Here is a 23,315-nt window from a genome sequence, read left to right as displayed (position 1 = left end):
GTATATCATATTCAGGAAATTTGTTAGATATTTCTCTTATAATTAAGTTTGTAATTATGCTGTCCTAATAAACCATGCACATAGGCGTGTTGATAATTTTATTCTAAGTTCCAACTTCGACACGATGAAGTAAGCACGTGTAAAATGTGTTTTAATGTTGGGTAGAAGATATAAAATAGGGTGTGTGATGCTCCAAATGCTTCATGTTAAGCATTTGCAACCTAGCAATGGAGGGGATTAGGAAGAGTAGGATTCTTATATTTGGAGGAACTGGTTACATAGGGAAGTATATGGTGAAGGCAAGCGTCACGTTAGGCCATCCAACTTTTGTCTACACTCGCCCTCTTGATGCACAAACTCCTTCCTCTAAGGCACAGCTTTGCAAGGAGTTCAACTCTATGGGGGTCACACTTGTCCATGTATGTTATTTTATTCTCTCTCTCTCTCTCTCTCTCTCTCTCTCTCTCTCTCTAAAATAGATGATATATAGTTGAAGATTTCATTTTCCTTATGAGTTTGAATTGCAAGGGCAGGGAGAACTTGAGCATGACCAGATTCTGGCAGTGATTAAACAAGTAGACATTGTGATATGTTCTCTTCCATACCCTCAAGTGATGGAGCAACTCAAAATTATAGATGCTATCAAAGTTGCTGGTAATATAAAGGTAAGTACATTCAGTGACGGGGCATCTATACATTCCAAAATAATCACATTAAAAATCCATCAAAACAAGAAATGTCTTTTAGAGCATCATGTCACAAAAACCATCTATAAATAGTTAAGTCTATACTAATACAAGAAATTAAAATAATTAAATTAGTCTTTTAAGATTTATTTTGCTTTACAAAAAATAACTATTAATATGAGAAATTAAAATAATTATGCTTCTTCACACTTGCAACATACAAACACACATTAACACATGTAAATTAATGAATAACAAATAATAAAACCTTTATTTATGATATAGGAAACAAAATTTTAATTTATAGACTTCTGCAGTTCATTCTGATTACTATTTTGGATATTCATAATAGATTAAAATATCAAGTTAATTTCAAATTCATGAATCATAACATTTTATTTTGGTAGAAATAAATCATAATATGTTAATCATTAGAGAGACCCATGGGCAATTTAACAAATCCCAAAAGAAAGAATAAAATGTGATGGTGTAATAAGTTAATAGCTAACTTTCTATTTTTTTTTATAAAAAAAAAAACTTTCTATTAGTTTTGTAATTTTACAAAAAAAAGGTAAGGGGAACAAGGCCCCCACCCTCCCACGTAGCTCCTTTCCTGTGTACATTTTCATCAATCAAATTATTTTCCAGCATATATATTAACTGGCTAGTGCATATTTACGTACAAAATAATTTTTATGTAATTAAATATGTTTTTAAGTCTTTGCAGTAAAGATAAAGAAAACTATTTTACATTGTTAGTATATAAAATAAATTTTTAAAAATTATTATCCCCTGAAGTAAATTGAATTAAACACACTTTTGATCTCCACCCCTCTAAAAAAAATGTTTATCTTGATTGTTATTATGTTAAGACTAGTAGACTATCACGACAATTTTGTATTGTGGAACTACGTACTTATATTAGTTATTAATAGTTATTTTCTTAATATTGGTGTTGCAGAGATTCCTTCCATCAGATTTTGGGGTGGAAGAAGATAGAGTAAACCCTCTTCCTCCGTTCCAAGCTTTCCTCGATAAGAAAAGAAAAATTAGAAGGGAAATTGAAGCAGCTGGGATCCCTTATACCTTTGTCTCTGCAAACTGTTTTGGTGCTTACTTTGTCAATTATTTGCTTCGTCCTTACGAAATTACTGTCTATGGCAACGGTGATACAAAAGGTACATAATATTTAAGTCAGTTATAATCTTAAAAAAATAAAAGACACAATATTTAACAAAAAAAAGTAAAGGAAGATTTATTCTTTAAATTAAGAGTCTAATTTTCCTTACACTATCTCTGTAAAAAAATTTACAATATCAACTAATCGGAAATCATGAATAATATACCTATTATGGTAAAATTAAATCATAAGTATATGTTCAAAAAAATTAAGTTCTTAATTTTTTTTTAATATACTTATACAGTACGCTGATAACTCCCAAGTTAGTATATGTTTGAATATTGTTGCATGGTTTTTGACCATTTAGAACTCTATCTAAAGTCTAAACATGAATTATACTTGCGCGCTGGAACATGCATAATGCATGGCTTCACATAACATTTTGCCATTTTTAACAAGAAACGACTTCTAGGGATATAATATTTTTCTAGCAGTTTTTTTTTTAGAAAATGGTTATATAATGATAGCAAAAAAAAAATAATTCACAAGCTATGTTTTGGTAAGCTATGTTTTGTTTGATATACAAACTTATTTTAGAAACTTATTTTCTACAAACTACTTCAAGTAATTTATTTTCAAAAGCTACTTGAAGTAACTTATAGAAAATAAGCTACTTTATAAATTATTAGCTTTTTTTTCTTCATCACAATTTTATCTTTATTATTTTATTTGAAATTTGTTTTACCATTTTATTCAATAAAATTCTCTTATCTTTTTTTTCTTGAAAAAACTCTTATATCTAATTTTACATTATTATACACGCGAAAATCAACTCATTAATTGTTATCCCTACAATGTTACAATATTTCAGGTTAAAAATTCTTTAAATCATATCAATTTTACAATTATTTGTTAAATTATTTTTTTTTAAAATTATATGACCTAATATGAGTAAAATCATCAAATCTTTACCATTTTGCATAATAATTTTTTTAAAAGAAAAATAGAATAAACTAAACTTTTAGTACTTACACTTTTTAAAATTTAGATTTTTAATTCTTGAAGTTTTCTTATCTATTTTTAGTTTTTTTAACTATTTTTCTTACTTTTATTCTCTTAACTTTTTTTTTCCCTTTCTTTTGTTTTACGATATGCAATTGCATGCACTACACATTGCCATGCGAATGATATCATGTTTTAAGAATCTCATGTAAAAATTGTATTCAACAGCTGTGCTAAACTATGAAGAAGATATCGCCATGTACACTATTAAAGTAGCGAATGATCCAAGAACATACAATCGTGTTGTTATCTACCGACCCTCGAAGAATATCATATCACAAAATGAGTTGATAGCATTGTGGGAGCAAAAAAGTGGTCAAAATTTTCGCAAGGATTTTGTTGCTGAGGAAGAGATTGTCAACCTATCACAGAGTAAGACATTTTATTGAGTATATATTTTAGCTTCTATTTACTTGATACAAAACATGGAAACTTCGAGTTTTCATTATTAGATTATTTCCTTCATATTATTTTAGTTTAATTGATATTGTCATGAATTGACAATATTAAAAAGCTTTATATTATCATCTAACAATAATTCATTATTGATATAATTTTTAAGATGATTATTATAAAAATCAACAAATATATCATACATACATGATAATTAATGATGGAATGCATGATGGTGTAAAACATATCTTGCACTGTTAATATATATTTTTTTTCTCATTTTCTTATGTTAACATTGACAAATCAAATCAGCCTTGATTAATCGTAACTTTTTCAATGTTTTTGTAGCCTTACCCCCTCCACACAATATTCCCGTTTCTATCCTTCATAGTGTATTTGTTAGAGGGGACCTCGTGAGGTTCGAGATAGGAGAAGATGACCTTGAAGCTTCACAGCTATATCCTGATTATAACTACACATCCATTGATGAACTTCTTGATATATTTCTTGTTGATCCTCCAGCCCCTGCCTCTGCTGCTTTTGAGTGAAGACATTTTACCCTGCACTTGTTGGTTATAAATTGTAATAAAGTAGGTGATCCTCCCGATTACCGTTGAATAACATGAAAAGGCATAAATGTTTGGGATACATGATTAATAGACTTAAATATGATTTTATCCCTAATAAATATTTGATTTTATATTTATTTTTTTTAATAATTTTTTCTTTTGAGATGAGTATCTAATAAAACAAAAAAAAATTAATTTGTCAAGGACTAAAAATAAATGTCAAAGAAAAAAAAATAAAAGTATTATTTTATTAGGGATTCAATATAAAACAAAAAATTATTAAGAAGTAAACATAAAAATCAATATTTATTAGAGATAAAAATATATTTAACTTTAATTAATATTTATGTGTAACATGAACTAGTAAAAGAATTTGTCTTTTTTTTTATTTTTTATTTTATCAAGAATAGTCCCTGCGTAATATATATTAATCATTTATGATCTTAAGATTTAATGATGATAATAAATAATTAATGTTAATCATTAAATCTTAAAAAAATAATAATAAAGATAAAAAAATAACTCTAAAATAAATACTCTTAAAATAATTAGATCCTTCACTTTATATATTTCCTAGAAAATTCTTTGGTGCAACGCAACAAACAACTTGCTACTTCGATGATTGATTGATTTCCTATAATTATATTGCATTCTATTGTACAAACTTTAATTTCTGTTTTACATTCGAATAGTTATAAGTTTAATCATTACATAAACTTTCTTTAGGTTCATATTTGGCCCCCTCTTGTGGGCTATGATAAGGTTATTTTCAAGCCACCGTCATGCCAAGACATAGAGGTGCAGTGCAACATTGGCATCGGCCTGATAGAAAAAATAATTTTAGAATTAAATATATTTTTATTCCTAATAAATATTTGATTTTGCATTTGTTTCCTAATAAATTTTTGTTTTGTGATGAGTCTATAATAAAATAACAATTTTATTTTTGGTCCTTAACACTTATTTTTAACTCCTAATAAATTAACAAATTTTATATTTACTCCATGATAAATATTTTTCATTTATTATTAATACAAACTAAACCAAAAATGACTAATTTATTAGGAAGTAAACACAATTTTTTTAATTTATCAATGACTAAAATAAAATATCAAGTATAAAAAATAAGTGTTATTTTATTAAAGACTCAATGTAAAATAAAATTTTATTAGAAAGCAAACACAAAAGTTGGGTATTTAGTAGGGATCAAAACATATTTAAATCTTAATTTTATTAAATGCTAACCTAAAGATGACTTATCAATTTATATTAAGAGCAAATAGGTTATACATTAACAACATAAAATCATTTTATACCATCATTCAATTACAATCTATCATGTATGATAATTTTTTTTTTACTTTTATGATAATAATTTTAAAAGTTATATCAATTGTGACATGTGATTAGTTGATATTATAAAATTATTTTACACTGTTAGTAACCTCTTTATATTAATGTTACTATATTTTAGTGAGCATTTGTAAACCCAAGTTTTTATAATCTTGATTTTATAAAATTAATTTTAATTAAAACTAATTTTGAAGTGAAAATAATTTGTGCTATTAAACTTTTATCTCAAAAATAAACTTGTGATAAAACCTAGTATAACATTTTAGCTTAATATGAAAACTATGATTTCTTACTTACACGGTTTTTTTTTAAGACAACTCATTGAGATTGATCTAGTGATGAAAAGATTGAATAATATGTATGAGGTCATAAATTCTAATTTTAACGTAACCATTGTACACAGCGAATTTTTTTGTATTAAAGACATGTTTCGTGGATTTATCCACCCCTATTATGTAGTGATAATCATCCACCCCTATTATGGAGTGAATTAGGGTGAAAATAGGATAAAGATAAGAAAAAAAAATAAAAAGAAGAGAAAAAGGGATAGATTACATGATGGATAAAAAAAATGAGAAAAAAAATGAGATAAAAATGACATGAAAGAAAAAATATACATATTGAATATTTTTCATTTATCACAACCAAACACCCAAAAATAAGGCAAAATCCAATTTACAAGACAACTGTGTTTGGAAAGCTGAAAAGCTCCCCCAAGCACACCACATGTGTATAGTTTTCTACACTGTCTTGAAATCACATGCTGACACAAGAAAACAAAAGAAGTTACTCTTACAATACTAGTGGTATTCATGATACACTCATTGAATAATTAATGATGCAAGGCTAAATGGTAGTTTAAAAAGAGAGAGCTTACACTAAAAGTTTATCAAAATTAAATACATGCACATATCAATGTTTAAGTAATTTAACAATATTTATCTAGATGTCGACAAAATAGCTTGTCATTTTGATATAACATGAGGGAATAAGCTACCACTCTATTCGGAATGTAAATGACTTGAACTTGCTAACGAGGAACTAAGGGTGTACTTATTTCCTGTATAGTCACAAAATCATTGATGATTCAATTCATCCAGAAAGAATCAAGAGCTAGCTACAGTCTTGCATAGGCATTGGAGTCATATATGCGGGTATCTTGGAAATTGATGCAACGTGAGAGTGCAGCTGCAAGGTTTTCCAGATCTTCCCTAGTATGGACTGCACTTAGGGCCACTCGCAGCCTAAAAGTAAACAACAGAAGTACACATAGCAACAACATATAATCAAATAAAGGTAAACGAATTTCAAATTTTAGATTGTAATTAAAGCAAATATAACGTAAGAGTAAATCTCCAAATTAGTCCTCGAAATAATGAATCAGGCAATTTAGTCTTGAGATTTTAAAAACTCAGTTAGTCTCTGATATTGCAAAACACCATTCGTTTTAATATTTCTTGGTGCAAATTGCAAAATGACACTAAAAATTACTAGAATGAAGGATTTTTCGTAAAGTTAGGGTCTGAGGGAAGTTTTTTAAAATCTCGGAACTAAAACTTCCAACACATACAATCTGGATGACTAATTTAGAGGTTTACTCGTAATCATATAAAGAGATATAAACCTGCATGAGTTAGGAGGCACAGTAGGTGGTCTGATCGCTGTCACGTGGAAGCCAGATTGCAATAAATGCCTGTTCCAGAAAGGCTGAAAATGCTTAGTGTTAAAATGCCTTCATGATCAGCTTGTGAAGCTGAGGTTCAGCTTATTGTAGAAAAAAATGATAATCTCATAATCTTTCCCAAACATGCATGGAAGAGAAAGTTGAGTGATACAAGAAGAATGAAAAACCTAAATACATGGAAAGAATAGAATATAGGAGTTTATCAAGGGAGGGAAATTTACCGGCTTGCTTGAAGTGCTTTGTCTTCAGTGCCTACTATTAGGGAAATAATGGGACTTGTAACAGGGATTCCAGTAAGCAAATGAAAGTCTTTCACCCGGTTCCAAATAGCCTCTCTACGCCATGTCTCATGTTTTGCCACTTTAACCGCAGCTGAAAAATCGCGTCATGCTTTTAACAAATAAGTGATTCCCACAAGACAAGGGGAGCTAAGCAATAGCAAAAGAAATGATAATATATATTTAGTCTCTGAACAAATATTCCAAGAAAGGAACAAGAAGATCAATTTAACCATGGGTATATCAAACAATTCTTCCTTAGCATCAGATTGAAATTACTAACTATCATCTAGATCACCCTAAATTATACGATTAGGGGTGACAATGAACCAAACCAACTAGAAAATAGTTCAAAACTTAATTTGATAATCAGCTCGTTGAACTTGGTTCATGAACCAAATGAGCTGAGCTTGTAGTAAAAATTGAGCTCGTTAAATAAATGAGCTAAACTTGAGTTGCGTATGATTTGACTTGTTTGGTTCTTAAATTGGCTCGATATATATATATTAAATTTATATAATTGATTGAATTTTCTATTATTTTATGCATGCAGGGTGGGGTAGTTTTTATTTATGCAAACTTTGGTTATAATTAAATTTTTTATTGTCATACCTTGTGACCTTACAAAACTAATAGAATACGTAAAATTTTTCCTTCTTAAAAAAATTAAACAATCATTTTATCTAAAATCTACTAATAAATTGAAAATTTTAAATGTATAGGATTTAAAAAATTTGACTCTTGGTTCATGTGATTCGAGCTAACGACTTAAATCAAATTGTTCGTGAGCTTGATCCAAGTCGAGTTCTAGATGAAAATAAGGTTCATGTCAAGCTTGAATCAAGTTTCGAGCTGAGCTAAATAATATCGAATCGAGTTGGGTTGAACTAAGCTTAGCTCAACTCGACTCATTTCCTGCCCTATATACCATGATGTTAGAGGTGATAATGAAAGATAAGAAACCTATCACAAATGACAAGACTACACCATTTACAAATAATTTGATAAGAGAAATGCAATGTGCTCTTTAACATACTCTTTTAAAAACATTATTTATTATTAGTCAAGAATCATTGAAAATCACAAAATTGTGTGTCTCACTCCTTATTTAATGAATCCCCACTCATGATTTTATAGTTTCCAATAAATTTTAGCTAATCATAAACAGTGTAAAACTTAAAAGAGTGTGTTCGAAAGTGTGCTGCTAACACTTTTCAACTTAATAAATATGAAGGGCCAGGGCAAGTAGTAAATACTTAGAAATGAATTAATAACAAATGCATAAAGTGTATATTAATTCAGGTAGAATATGGGAGCTTACCATGAGCAGCAGCAGCAACTGGAACAGGTGCAGCAGTTGAAAATATAAACGAACGACCTCTTGACTGTATTAATAGTTTCCACTTTTTGCTATAAGAATCCATAGAATAGCAAAAATCATTGGTAAATTATTTGTGAAACATAATATGTTTTGTGCAATGTTGTGCAGAAACTAATTTCAGGAGCAATTGCACTCAAATAGTTACCTGCATGCTATAAATCCTCCATGACAACCAGCAGCTTTACTTAGTGTACCAATGCATATGTCCACATCCTTCTCACAGTTGAACTCCTCGGCTACACCACCACCATTTTTGCCACAAACAAATGTTCCATGAGCCTGCGATATACACCAGATTATTAATTTGATAGTTTATAGATGCATAAGACTTTCTAGCAAGGAGAAGCCACATTTTTCTTGTATCACATAAATATTCAATCAGGAAGACAATATACGGTAGAGGGAGTAAGTGATTTCTATCTAGGAACAATAATGTTATGCTATAGATTTCCTATTATTATTATTGTAAGCTCTTTGTAAGTATTAACCTTAGTCCAAGGTTCATAAGCTCAGAACCATGTACACAATAGCATATAATAAATTGTCTTTACAAAGAAAAAAAAAGGTTTTACATCATCAATGACTAACAAAAAGCCATGCTTCTTGCGAAGGTCCGCTAACTCAACCATAGGTGCATAGTCTCCATCCATGCTAAACAAGCTGCAAAAAATAAGATGAACTATAATTCACAAGGAAAATTATAAGCAAAGTTCATTGTCATCAGAAATATAAAGAAACCAAATGACCAATTATAAGGTCTAGCTATTGAAAATATTTCCAAATGGACCAATTATGCCTCTCATTAGCAGCGAGGATGTATGTTACGGTGAATGATGAAATACTCAGTAAAACCAAATACAAATGCTTTGAGAATGATGACACATTGGAATTTGTCAACAAGGCAATTGAATAATCGGCATTGCTTCACTATATCTTCTAGGTAGAAATAAATATAGTGATATGCCTCCCTTCTTTTCATTCTTGCAGTTAAAACAACGATTAAATTGCTCAAAATCACTACTTATGAGTAACTAATTTAAATAAGGCATAATTATTCACAATGGATTTACTCTTCTAAACTCTTTATGTACACTATGCAGAATGCATGCTTGTTATGCACTGTCTCTTTTATGGGAAAGTAAGTAAACTTCTAGGGGAAAGTGAAACTAGATATACAAATATCATATTTACATCAGGAAATACAAGAAACTGTCAACTGCATTATAAAATAGCTAATTGTTGTTCCACTTACATAAAATAGATCATAAAATTGAACTGTAGACTAGTGAATCTCAGCCCTTTGGGCCCTTCATGTATCAAAAAAGATTAGTGAATCTCGTATGTCATGAGAACTTACTAACTGTGGTAAGATCAAGTATTACAGCGTTCACATTCCACAATCCTGACCTCTGTGTGCGTGTGTCCAAGAGTGAGAAAAGAGAGAGATCAGCAAGTAATTAACAAGTGCTTTACTCCCTCAATATTGAAAGTTTACCCAGAAGAATTATCATGGATCAACCCCTCATGACTTTTTAAACAAATTCTTTTGAAAATCTAATAATATAAAATAAAAGTTACCCTTCTAATGAAAGATATTTTCAAAAAGATCTATCTCCATTAATCATTATTAACTAATTGCTGTCAATGACAAGCATATAAAGAAAATTCGAAGAAAAATCAAAGAGAAGTGTATAAACAATAAACAAATTATTTGCTAAATATACTTCTAAAAATTTGTCAACCCCAAAGACAGTTCAGGAATAAAAGTAGGACAAATTTTTTCAGTAAATTCCACAACATGCAAATATTGTTTAGGCTGTGTGAGGATTGAGGAAATATATGCATATTTTTTTTTTTGAACGGCCAAAATATTATATATATGATAATAATAGTACCAGAGGTACTACAAGGAAGATATGATAAAGTATCTCCTAAAAGACAAGTACATAAACAGCAAATGAAAGGCCATCAAAAATAACAGTGCCCAACCCTACAAATCACAGACTAGGTAAAAGACATAGACATATTTGAAGACCATTGATGGAAAGGAACATTGAAGTCCTTTTCCCACCCCCTCAGCCATGACCAAGTGAGAAAGATCGAGTTATCCACCAATTTGGAAATGACGAAAGGCTGATTATTAAAAATCATGTCATTTCTGAGGTTCCAAATGGATCTTGTAGCTGCTATCCACCAGACCTTCCTCCTTCTATTGGAGTTCCTCGAGGCAGCCAAGGAGCAGTGTTGAAGAAAGTTCTCCATAGGGTTGCTGTGCAGAGCTCTATCTTCCTTGACCCAGGAATTAAATTCCCACCACAAAGGCATTATTTTATGACAAGAGAAAAAAAGGTGGGATGCAGATTCAACTTGACTTTGGCAGAAGGGGCAGAGGTCATTTTGAAGGACAATCTGCCTCCTAATTAGGTTTTCCTTAGAAGGAAGCCTATCCCAGAGAAGTCTCCAAGCAAAAGCTAGGGCTGTAGGGGGGATTTTGATTTCCCATAGCTGTCGAAAGCCAGTAATAGGCTGAGAAGGTAACTGGTCAGCTTTGATACAATTATAAGCAGAGTTTGTAGAAAAAATCCCACTTGGCTCAGCTCCCCACACCCAAGAGTCCCTCAAGGCTGCATTAGTGGTTATTACTGCAGTTTGGTCAATAAAAGCTGAAACACCCCCCAGTTCACTGTCAAATAGACATCTTCTCCAAGAAAATTGCCACTCCCAACCAGATTCCCCAAAGATCCCCATGCTTGCCACTGTCTTTAATTTTTGGGATGATACCTGATATAAATCTGGGTATTTATCTTTAAGAACAATTCCTTCTCCCACCCAAGAGTCTTCCCAAAATAGGATTTGATCACCACTGCCCAAATTCCAGCGAAAATGCTTATTGACATCATCCATGCTGCTGTGCTGAGTAATAGATCTTAAATCAGACCACCAAGAGGAGAAAATCTGCTTAGGAGGGCCCTCTTCCAAGCCTCTCCAACCCCTGTACTTTGAAGTAAGAATTCTGCTCCATAGATGATCTTGTTGCTGAAACATCAACCACTTCCACTTGATAAGGAGAGCTCTGTTAAAAGCCTTGATATCTTTGACACCCAACCCTCCCTTTTCTTTAGGAGCACACACTTGATTCCATGCAACCCAAGCTATCTTTTTTCCTTCTAAATTTCCACCCCAAAGAAATTGTCTTTGAATAGCAGTGAGTCTCTTAATGATTGCTGCAGGGGCCCTAGAAAAGGACATATAGAACAGAGGCAAAGCTGTCAAGACAGCATTAATTAAAGTAATTCTGCCAGCCATAGATATACTTCTCTGGTTCCATTTGTTCAGTTTGGCCTCAAATTTTCTGATTAGAGGCTCCCACACCACCTTCCTTCTAGGGTTAACACCTATAGGCATCCCTAAGAATATGAATGGGAACTGCAGGGGACCACAAGAAATCAGCAGCAAGACTACACCACTCCTCAGATTGGCCAATTGCACCAAATTGGCTCTTAGCAAAATTAACTCTAAGGCCAGAAACCATCTCAAAGCTTCTGAGAATAGCCTTAATAGCTGTAACATTATCCATAGTGGGTTCCCCAAAGAATATGGTGTCATCAGCAAATTGGAGGATGTTGACTGGAACCCTTTTCTTACCTACCATAAAGCTGTGATAGCAATTTTTGGACACAGCTTCCCTCATCATACCTGTCATACCTTCAGCAACCAGATCAAACAAGAGTGGGGCCAAGGGATCTCCTTGTCTCAAGCCTCTTTGAGGCTTAAATTCTTCAGTTGGGCTTCCATTCACTAAAATAGAAATGGATGCTGATGAGAGGCAGCCCTTTATCCAGCCAATCCACCTTTCATGAAACCCCATCCGTCTCATCATATAGAAGAGGAAATGCCAAGACACAGAATCATACGCTTTTTCAAAGTCCACCTTGAAAACCAAACATGGCTTCTTAGATCTCCTAGCCTCCTCAACAACCTCATTTGCAATCAAAACTCTATGTAACAGCTGTCTGCCCTTGACAAAAGCTAGTTGCCTTTCATCTACTAAGTGGTTCATGACCTTACCAAGCCTATTTGATAGGACTTTAGCAATGATTTTGTAAACGCAGCCAATGAGGGATATAGGCCTGAAGTCACTAATAAGTTGGGGATCCTTGATCTTGGGAATGAGGGCGATGAATGATGAGTTAAGGCCCTTAGGAAATACTGCATTCTCATAAAATTCTGAAAAGAACCTTAGAAACTCAGGCTTCAGCTCATTCCAGAAGAACTTTATGAACCTAAAATTAAGTCCATCGAGCCCCGGGCTTTTGTCACTCCCACAAGCCCACACTGCACTGAAAATCTCCTCCTCTTTGAAAGGTTCCACCATCATATCACGCTGGATAGTGGATAAAACATTAAAGGCCACCCCATCCAGATTAGGTCTGTTCAAGGAAGGTTCTGCAAATCTACCTTGGAAGTGCTGGAGAATTGCAGCCTTAACCACAGCAGGATTGTCTACCCATCTACCCTCAATGTGCAGCCCTCTCAAGGCATTCCTTCTTCTGCTAAAATTTATGATTTTGTGAAAATAAGAGGTGTTGGCATCACCCTCTTTAATCCACTTACTCCTAGACTTCTGTCTCACTATTGATTCGTGAATAAAGGACTGCTCCCATAGGTCAGCCTGAGTCCTCTTGAGCTCTTGGATTTGCTGATCAGAGGGATTAGCTGTTAGAGAATTCTCTAAATCATTCAGATTTTTCTGTGTTTGCTTCACCTTGCTGCCCGAATCACCACAGTTATCCCTGCTCCAGATTTTTAGCCTATGCTTGAGATTCTGAAGTTTGCATTTTAAAGCATAACCCCCCCAACCCAAAGGCTGATTTGCAGTCCAGCAATCCCTGACCACCTTAGTGTAATCCTTATTAGACAGCGAAGCATCAAAGACCCTAAAAGGCTTAGGGCCCCAATCAGTGTGTTTAGAATTCATGAGAATAGGGCAATGATCTGAATAACTCCTTTCAAGGTTGAATTGGGAACTATTGGGAACTATCAGGCCATTTAGATACCCAATCATCAGAGACTAACACTCTATCTAGCTTACTCTTGCAAGATCCATTAGGCCTAACCCAAGTAAAAGGCTTCCCCACACAGGGAATATCATCAACTTCCATTTGAGCGAGCCAATCATTAAATTCAGCTATAAGATTCACATCTGAATTGTAATGACTGCTTCCCATTCTTTCAGCTGGGTGTCTAATGCAGTTAAAGTCTCCTACAAGGCACCAAGGCTGAACCTGGGACTGGTTTTTCCTTGAGAGTAACATCTGCCATAGTTGTCTCTTGCTTTCTATCTCACACGGAGCATATATGTTGGCCACCACTACTCTCTGCATTTCTGCCAACCAAACCCCCTCCAGCATGATGAATCCTCTTTCAGAAATTTTGACCTCAACCTGAAAGTTGGTGTTGTTCCAGACACACAACAGCCCCCCTGCTGTATTCACTGCAGGGAACCACCCCCAATCGAAATCTGAATGGCCCCACAAAGCCTGGCACACTGCCTTATCCAGAAAGTCCCTCTTAGTTTCTTGCAAGCATAGAAGGTCTATCTTATGTTTCCCAACCAAACTCCTTATAGAGGCCCACTTAATACCTCTACCCAGCCCTCTAATGTTATATGACAGGATATTCATTTAAAAGATTTCCTGTTCCCCAGCTCCATTGCTTCTTTTCTGTCTCTGCACTCCATAGAGGCATAGCTTTGAAGAATATCTGAATTAGTTGTGGGTACCTCCATGCCTATGTTTTCTCCAAGATGCCATAAGTGCTGAGCCTCTTCCAACACCTCAGCACTACACTCAATAATGCTTTTTAGTCTCTTTTTTGCTTCCACATTATTCTGATTATTAGCCCTGTCCTGGTTGTCATTTTGAATTACTGAAGCAGCTTCTCCTTCTTGAAGCTGAGGGTAATTTCCTTCAATCTGCATAGGACGAGCTTTTTTGAGGGAGTGTTTCTGTCTAAAATAGACTTTAGAATACTTATCTGGGGTTTCTTTAGAGGGTTGGGGTACAGGTAGTGAATTCTGCTGGTTGCACCCCTCAGCTTTCGAAGTTGGGCCTATGGTGTTGCTTGGCCCACCAGTTTTTTGACTCTGGTCTAGATGTACACCCGACAGAACTACAGGGTAAATATCCTGCTTACTGCACCCCTCATATATCATATTTGGGCCTTTATTATAACTTAGCCCAGCACCTTGATGGGTCTGTCCCAATGTTAGAGGAGAGTGGAGTTGCATTACGTGGACCTCTTCTCCCCCAATATAGCTCTGGTCAGCTGGTGATCCTGTTCCAGCATTCAAAATACTTCCCGATAGATGATTATTCTGCCCTCGTGCTTGCAGTATTTCCTCTTTTGTGTTTGCTGCTTCCTTCTCAGGTCCCGTATGGCTATCTCCAAGGTCGAGCTTACCGCAACAGGGGTCCTGTACACCTTCGTCATCAAGGTTTGACTTTGCATGGTAAGTAACGTCCACCTGGGTTTTACCCAAAGGTCTGATCGTATATCGGCACCCAGCGGTCCCTCCCTCTACCTCTTGGGTATCAGCCGATGACCGTTTCTGGTGGTACATCTCCTGCGAGAAGGACGAGCTAGTGTCGCCGTCGTCTATGGCGTCGTCAACGTCACCAACGTCGTCCGATAGAATCTCCTCCGACCATCCCTCAGACGGCGAGTTTGCTTTCCGGGTCAACCCGACTTCGGGCCCCATCTCTTCCACAATCCATACCCGATACTCTAGGTCCCCCACACGAACGCGAACCTCTGTCCTTATCGCCGGCGGAAGAGGTGTCCGCACCAACAGCCTAGCCCGGTCCAGTCGATATTTGTCTTCTGTGTCATCATCTAGCTCGATGACGTCGCCGATATTTGCTACAGCTTTTCTGAGGTGGTCCAGTTCCCACACCTGAATCGGGAATCCCCACACCTGAAGCCAAATAACCCTGTTGTTGGGCCTGCAGTCCAGCGTCCACTTCTCTAGAGAGTAGAAGAGGGAACTTCCGGATTCCATCTCCGAACGAATGATGTGCTGGGCTTTGTGATCAGGCATCCCAGGAAGAAGAACCATATCATCTCCGAGGAACTTCATGCGTGTGTTGTACCCTAACTCCCAGGCTATACGATCCTCTAAGGTCCCCACCTCCATCACCTTCTTTAACTTGCCGACCCAGGCGTCCTTACACCAGTACCCTCTGTCTTCTTCTGAGTTGATCAGAATAGTTGTTATTGTTGCCTCCTCTCTCTTTGCGCCTCCTGTATACGCCCCATTAGTCGTTACGTCCGCGTATGATCTCCTCATAGGGCCAGTAGTTGCCCCACAATGCTTATTGGGTCCATCAAGAGACTTCCTCCCATTGGAACTCTTCTGCTGCAAGTCTTTTTTCAGTGCTGGCCTCTCGAACCTGGGTAGGTTGACGAACAATTTACAGTCATTGATGAAGATGTTATCCAGTCTCACCTCCAAGCCTTTTACGTCCGATACTCCCTTAAACCGCACGAAGCCATATCTCCTGCCTTCCTTGTTGAGCCTTTTAGCAATATAAACTTCACGAACGCCGCCCCACTTTTTAAAAAGCCCCATAGCAGCTCTTCGTTAACTTCTTCAGGGAAATGAGTGAAATAAAAGGAAGTGATATCAGCATTGTTCCTCCAGTTAAGGCTGTAATGTTTAGATTGTCCCCCTGATTCCATGTTCTTTGTTTGTCTTCCCGTTATTGGTTGTTTCTTTGTGGCCTTCTTTGATCTTCTAGTAACCACCGTAGTCCAGTTATCTTCATCAGCAAGAGTATTCACCCGTCCCTGGACATTGATTCGTTGCCCACCATGCAGATTTTCCTTTCGATCCAGGCTCCGTCGTCTCCATGAAGACCCAGTTGGTGTTCTTCTGTTTTCGCTCCATCTCTCCTTCCCTCGAGTTTTGTCACTCGCTCTCTCTCTTTCGCTCCTAGGCAGTCTCTCGCGCCCTCGCTCTCTCTCTCTGTCTCTCTCTCTGTGTCTCTCTACCTCTCTCTCTGTGTCTCTCTCTACCTCTCTCTCTCTCTCTCTCATCTCTCTCAACCATGTTCATATTTAATGTTTCTCCTGATTTTGTAGTTTTCAATCAATTTTAACCGAGAGTGTGTTTGAAGGAGTGTGTTAGAGAGTGTGTTCCTAGCACTCAACTATCAATAGCAACAGATGACCAAATATGATTTCATAAATGTTTCAAAAAAACACAAGAACACTTCACAACAAATAACAGTATCACAACATGTTAGAGTTTTAGAACGGTTTTTGGGTTATTTCTCCCAAACACACAGGGCAGAGCAGGGGGGTGAAGACTGAAAAGAAATGCAGAGCACAATTGCATGATCAGTGGTCTCAATGACAGCATGAAAGTGATAAATCTGGCCAGAGTCCAGAGATGTATAATAGACACTGCATCCTTCCAAACTCCTCCCAGAATATAACACTAGTTGTTTTAAACCTTGAAAAATATATGTTTTCCTACTAGCAGAATGACTAACCTGTCAGTCACCACAACTTTCTTCCTCATTCTGCAATTAGATCTGTTAAAATCATAAATGACAATGTCAAGTGTCAACACATTGAGTGACTGGATCAGAAGGGAAAAAGAGGTGAATATGCAGATTTCAGGAAAAGGTAAAACCTACAATAGCATATTGAGGTGGGACACGTCACAATGTCTATACACATACACCTTTACACTTTTTTGCCGCTCAGCAAGACGAATGCCATCAATTATTGATGCATGATTTAATGCATCAGAAAAGACAGCAATCTTTTCATCCTCTGAAGGTATTCTATTCCCAGCTAAGAGAGTACCGATACTTCCTATTGCTGTCATCAAGGCCATATTAGCAGCAAACCCTGTGGGACAAAGAAGGCAATCCTATAGAATGGATTTTAAACCAAAAATGAGTCAGCATTTCACATAATCCATATTTATTATCATATTTGGGTCCTTTCTTCAATTCATTAGACAATAGGTGGGTCTGGAAGAATGTAATCATTAGCTCCTAAGAATCAGAAGAAGGTGACCAGAAAATATAATTGATTCAATGGGATTAATTTTATACTTGGCAACTCATAAGTAGATTCAATCATGGTCACTGAAACCATATTCATAAATAAGTAAAAATGACAAAAAATAAAAGCAAATATTGTTATTATTATTTTAAGCTTGGGTAGGCCATATCAAGTACTAATTCCTTAAAAAATACTAAACATATTCTGGGACATGGACAAAATAATAACAACTTTCCAAACACTACTGGTGTAATCAAGCTTTTGTAGATCTATAAAATATATCACCTCAATAACCTCTTTGGGTGCATTTGGGTAAACAAGTTAATTAAGTGCTTATGCATAAGTTTGTTTCTATCAACGAAGAAAAAATAGGATTAAACTGTTTTTTCATAAAAGTTATTTTCATAAGCTATCCTAGATAGTTTACTGAAATAAACTGAAGACAGCTTATGAATACAACATAAGAAGCTCTCCTTATACAAGTGCTTATGTCATAATAAGCCCAAATGAATTGTCAATAAGCCCTTCTAAACGCACCCTATAGTCTTCATTAATAATCACAAAGATCAAGCAATGTTCAAACTAGGACAAAAGAGCAATTACAACTCACATTAAGTATGCATCAAATTGTGGAGTGAGCACCATTTCACAGTATTCAATTATACTAAACAATGGCATATGATTCTAGATTCTCAAGTTTGATCATAGCCATCAATTAATTATTCTCTGGTTAGGCTACAAAGAATAACTGATAGCCAAACCGGAACAGTTTAAATAGTTCTAGCAAGCCAGTTGTTACCTCTTTCTTTTTCAAATCTGCCAGGCTCGACTCCAATAGCCTATGATAATTGGTATATCCACAAATAAGAGCAGAACCTCTTGGTCCCATACCATGTTCTTGGGCAGCCTGATTCACAACAATGAACACTATAGCAATGAGCTCAAGCAAAGAAAACAGTAGAAGAAAAGATTCACTAAAGCTCAGTAAGAAGAAAGAGAACAATTCAAAATTCACAAGCACACCTTTGCAGCAGCCTTTCCAATAGTTGGATGGGAACTCAGACCAAGATAATCATTCCCAGAAAACAAAATTAATTTTTTAAACTTCTCATAAGATGCCCCTGCTTCATCACCACCAACAGCTGCACTACAAACAATCTCATCACCTACTCACCACCAACAAAAGAGTTTCATTATTATTGTCGGTAATCAGAACAAAACACATGTTCAATATACTCACGTTTCTACAGAAAAACAAAATGTAGTGGATTCTACGGTTCCTTTAGTTGAAGAAATACTTTTTTGAGTTTAATTTCTATGCATTGTCAGTATAAGAAAAATTTAGCTTATCAACTAACCAGGAAACATTGTTGATATGATTTTTAAGATATAATTATTATAAAATTAAGAAAATTTATCATATATGATAGTTTGTGATTGAATGATAATATAAAAACACTTTTAACTGTTGTGCATATAATATCTACTCTATATTTTTTCTGGTATGATTACTATATCTTTTTTATTTTAATTATAATGTTTAAATTAGAAAATAAAATATGACTAACGTGACATTGAAATTAAGAGCGTGCATTCAAATTAGCTTCTAAAATTACAAAAATGTGATTTCAGTCCTTAAAATTATGAAATATCAGTCATTTCATTTTGTCACCATGACATTGATGCGGAGTATCCACCAATTTTGTTTATGACTAATCTCCGCCGAAGAATCTGGTTGCCCACCTTTAGTGAGATCTCCCCTCCTAACAACATTTTTCCCATTCACAAGACTTGAACCCAACTGGATGAGAGACTTGTTGGTAAATATCAGTCATTTTAGTCTTTGTTCATACAATTTTATGAGTAAAACGATTGTTCTTTAATAATTTTAGGACCTTAAATATTTTTAAAATTTTAAGAAATAAATTGAGGGTGTAACTTCAATTCCACTTTGATGAATTACTCTTGACTCTAACTTACCTATAGTTATTAGCGAAATCATAAAAAACAGGTACATTAATAACTTTTTTAAGCCAAACATGGCCGAAGAATAAAGGGTACCAGAACTTGGGGTGTCGTGCATCCATCTACTAAACGTGGTTTCAGCAATTTCCACTTCGACAGAAGACCGGTCCCATTGCTGCATTTCATCGAACACTTGGAACGCACCATCGTCCACCCCGAATTGGAGAGGCTGGCTATTGCGGAGGCAAATGGGTCTGACAGATCGAAGGACTTTGAGAGAGTGAAGGGTCGCGAGTGCCTCTCCGACCCACTTGTCCCAGCATGCACTTGGCGTCTCCATGGTTGGCGCACACAACAGAATTGGGTAGTGTCTGTGGTAATTGGTATGCTAGCACAGAGGAATGAGAAAGGGAGGGTGTATGAAATGAATGCAGATTAGTTGGTTGGTTAGTTTGGCTTTTGATTCTGGTTTGGGGCTGTTGCTGGGTGCTGTTAGTGTTAACTTTTCATGTCAGCAGCAGCTCACGTGTGCTAGTTTTCTACGTCAACCTCTTACCTTTTATTGTGCTAACTGCCAACATAACTTTCAACTTCCTTCCTCATTTTTGTCGTTAAATTTAGGTGGATTGGATTCTACCGTCAAGAAGGTGAACAAGTTGCAACTTGCAAGTGCTTCATTGGTGAACCACTATTTGTTACCGTTGGATATATTATAAAAAATCAATGTATGAGATTCATCCCACTATTAGTTAATTAAACATGATAAATTAAAAACAGTTTTAAAAGGTGGAGGGGGAGGGAGTGGCACGGTAGAAAAAGAAAAAAAAAGGAAGAAGATGAAAGAGGGAGGAAAAGAAAAAAAAAGTGAGGGTGAGCATTGAAAAAAAAAGAAAAAAGGAAACTTGAGGCAGTGAACCATTGATCTCTCTCTCTCTCTCTCTCTCTCTCTCTCTCTCTCTCTCTCTCTCTCTCTCTCTCTCTCTTTGTCGTTCTTCGTCGGTCACTACTCGTTAGTCGTCGTTACCCGCCTCCTGCCACTGCCTCTATCAATCGGTGAGTTCTTCGAATATGGTTCCTCTTAGGGGATACCAGTCTAAAGCTTTCATTTGAATCCGTTGTTAAAAATTTTGATTTCTCTTCTACGTTAACCCAAAATCTGAATTTCCCTCACTTTTCATTTATTATATCTCCTGCTAATTGCTATTGTGCATATGGGTAATGCATTGCACATGTTCGATTTCATTTTCGGATTCGCACTATCCTAACTAAGTCGCGATGTGACACCCTCTACCCCACACATATATGTACTAATAATAAAAGGAATAAGAATGCATAATTAATTAAAAGTTTTTAAAACACATTTAAATAAAAGCATTTAAAAAGGGTCAAAGGTTCACATTCATTTTTCTAACATCATAATTGAATGTGTCATAATAAATAATAAAATCATCTCGGCTCAAAAACAAGGTCGTCCAAGACTTCATGCAATTAATATAGAAACATATGTCCCAATGACACTACCTATCAGAGCATTGTGTTCCAGCGCCTTCTAGCATGAGGTTCTTTAAAGTCATCCACCTAGTCATTTGCTCTCACGAACACAAAGTTCAAGATCATCGCAGGATACAAACACAAATAGCACACAGGGAGTGAGTTATCACATTTCTAAAAAAAATACAAATAAACAAAGGCGTAATCAAAATAAATTATGGAAGTATTTATAACATAGTTAAACTTAATACAATCCAAGTCACTTCGCCACTTTAACATTTAAAATTCATTTTGCAATCACCAATCACATTACACATGAATCACACACTCGGATTAAGACGTAATAACACTCATCGATTTCATAATAAACAATTAGCAAGCATTATGCAATAATTATACTAAGACTCAAGCCTATATGCAATGTGGTACCATGTTAGTGAAAAATCACACTGGGATGCTTAAGAGTACATAACAAGACACACCACACAATGGGTATGTTAGGTCACTCTCACTAAGTAAAATCATAAGGTAACCAGTCAGGGTCACTCTGTTTTGCGAGAATGCTCCAACCATATGAAATCAACATATGCTTAAAGGAGAACTCAAACTGAGTATTTTTACCTCTAAGGCCTAGACTCCAAATAATCTGTTAGGGCCTCACCTTCCTGATTCAGATCCAACCCCTAAAACAATTTTTGCACGCAGACACTGCTAATGAATTATACAATACCTACGACCTCACACTTGTGTTTCAAACACGTTTAACACATTGCGCTACAATTTAACACTTTAGATTTCTAACTAGGAATCCTACATTTTTCCTTTAATATTGTGCATAAACACTTTTCTCAAGGTAAACACCAGTCGAATTATTGTATAATTCACAGCTCACAACACAAGTATTGTCACATCAAGTCTTAATCACACACTTATTCACAATTGTGCACAATTTAACATCTCATAATGTCACAATCCATCATCATATTTTTACACGTATCTCACAAATTAACACATGTTCAACTTTGCACTTATACTCAATCTCAATAACAATATTATAATTTCAAAGCAACATGTTATCCCACAATTCATCACATATTCAATTTATCACTTATACATAATTTCAATCACAATTTCATGATCCCAATATAACTATTTATCACGCTAATCTTATCTAAAACACAAACAAATCATACAAAAAATTTTCTCACAACACGGGGAGTAAACCCCTCAAACAATTTCACATAATCATACAGGAACAATTACAATACAATAAGCATCCCAAAATAAACCCCAATTTGATCCTCTAAGGACCCCTACACATGTTCATTCTAACCCCAATTGTGATAAACTCATCTCTTACCTCTAAGCGGGTTCACGTGTGTATTCCGGTAGTGATAGCGACATCTCTAGCACTTTTATAAGATTCCTCAAGCTTTTCCTCTAGTTCCTCTATTAGGGTTTCCAAGTGTTAGAGCGAAAGAGAAGGGATTGGAGCCTCTATTTTATTGTCTCCGTGCGAGAGTTGCCTCTCTCTCTCTCTCTCTTTATGGACATTATTTCACAAATCCCAATGGTGGAGGTATACAAAAGTGAATTACAAACTTGATGTTTAAATTTCTTGACGATCCAACGGTTAACGAGCCCAGGATTATAATTTTACTAAAACAGATTTGGGTGTATGCAAGAAAAAGAAAGCTACTCTCAGCCTGAAAACTGACATAACATGTTTCTATTTATAGCTAGGGTACTCCCAACCTATTATTTACCCTGTTTTTTTTCTTTATTTTTATTATTTTATAAACAAAAACTTTATTTTATTTCCTATCAAATGAATAAATAAAATATCTTTTTTATTTTTTATTTTTCTTCAAACCATTATTTTAATTAATAAAGTTATTTCTTCTTATTTAATTAATTATAAAAACCTCATCATTTTTCTAAAACTATTTATTTTTAAATGAAAAATGTTTTAAATTTATTTTACGAAAAATAAGGTGTTACATGAGCCCTAAGTTCGTCCATTTCACTCTATTCGTTTTCCCATCCGTCTCCGCACGGTTGGCCCCACTGGTATGACCACCACCACCTTAACTTCCATTTTTCATGCCAATTACTAACAATAGTAACATCTCTTCTGTTATGTGTTTCTTCATTAAAAGCAATTTTGGGGGTTAAATTGGTTTAAAATGACTCGGTGGGAGCAGTCCTTGTCGTTAAGACTTATGTGCAAATTGGCTAAAGAAATTTGTTGGAGG

At 35.0% G+C, this 23,315-nt stretch overlaps 2 protein-coding genes across 3 annotated transcripts; one reads left to right on the top strand and one right to left on the bottom strand.

Moving 5' to 3' along the window:
* Positions 1–193: 193 nt before the first annotated feature.
* On the top strand, positions 194–3,963 carry LOC114409464 (eugenol synthase 1-like). Its single transcript, XM_028372938.1, has 5 exons — positions 194–419; positions 534–665; positions 1,648–1,864; positions 3,037–3,240; positions 3,610–3,963. The coding sequence occupies exons 1-5, from the start codon at positions 204–206 to the stop codon at positions 3,807–3,809; spliced, it is 969 nt and encodes a 322-aa protein (XP_028228739.1). The 5' UTR covers positions 194–203; the 3' UTR covers positions 3,810–3,963.
* A 1,832-nt stretch (positions 3,964–5,795) lies between these two features.
* On the bottom strand, positions 5,796–20,191 carry LOC114409463 (8-amino-7-oxononanoate synthase-like). Of its 2 annotated transcripts, none has more exons than XM_028372936.1 (11): positions 19,666–20,187; positions 18,628–18,770; positions 18,404–18,511; positions 17,229–17,467; positions 17,082–17,123; positions 9,099–9,186; positions 8,672–8,805; positions 8,467–8,555; positions 7,089–7,239; positions 6,808–6,876; positions 5,796–6,427 (listed from the first exon to the last, which is right to left on the bottom strand). In XM_028372936.1, exons 1-11 carry the CDS (start codon positions 19,907–19,909, stop codon positions 6,301–6,303), a joined length of 1,434 nt encoding a protein of 477 aa, XP_028228737.1. In that variant the 5' UTR covers positions 19,910–20,187; the 3' UTR covers positions 5,796–6,300. The 2 variants fall into 2 exon arrangements, with proteins under 2 accessions (XP_028228737.1, XP_028228738.1); XM_028372937.1 differs by having other exon boundaries at positions 6,286–6,427; positions 6,808–6,890; positions 19,666–20,191.
* Positions 20,192–23,315: the final 3,124 nt, after the last annotated feature.

The sequence above is a fragment of the Glycine soja genome, chromosome 4, assembly GCF_004193775.1.
Source record: "Glycine soja cultivar W05 chromosome 4, ASM419377v2, whole genome shotgun sequence".
NCBI lineage: Eukaryota > Viridiplantae > Streptophyta > Magnoliopsida > Fabales > Fabaceae > Glycine > Glycine soja.
This window is presented reverse-complemented; position numbering and strand designations above follow the sequence as displayed.

Excerpts from the sequence above, each read along its gene's own strand:
- LOC114409464 (XM_028372938.1), top strand. The coding sequence starts at position 204 with ATGTTAAGCATTTGCAACCTAGCAATGGAGGGGATTAGGAAGAGTAGG. Across the intron at positions 420-533 it reads TGGGGGTCACACTTGTCCAT|GGAGAACTTGAGCATGACCA; the intron begins GTATGTTATTTT and ends TTGCAAGGGCAG. Across the intron at positions 666-1,647 it reads AAGTTGCTGGTAATATAAAG|AGATTCCTTCCATCAGATTT; the intron begins GTAAGTACATTC and ends TTGGTGTTGCAG.
- LOC114409463 (XM_028372936.1), bottom strand. The coding sequence starts at position 19,909 with ATGGAGACGCCAAGTGCATGCTGGGACAAGTGGGTCGGAGAGGCACTC. Across the intron at positions 8,806-9,098 it reads TTTTGTTAGTCATTGATGAT|GCTCATGGAACATTTGTTTG; the intron begins GTAAAACCTTTT and ends TGTATATCGCAG. Across the intron at positions 8,556-8,671 it reads GGAGGATTTATAGCATGCAG|CAAAAAGTGGAAACTATTAA; the intron begins GTAACTATTTGA and ends GGATTCTTATAG.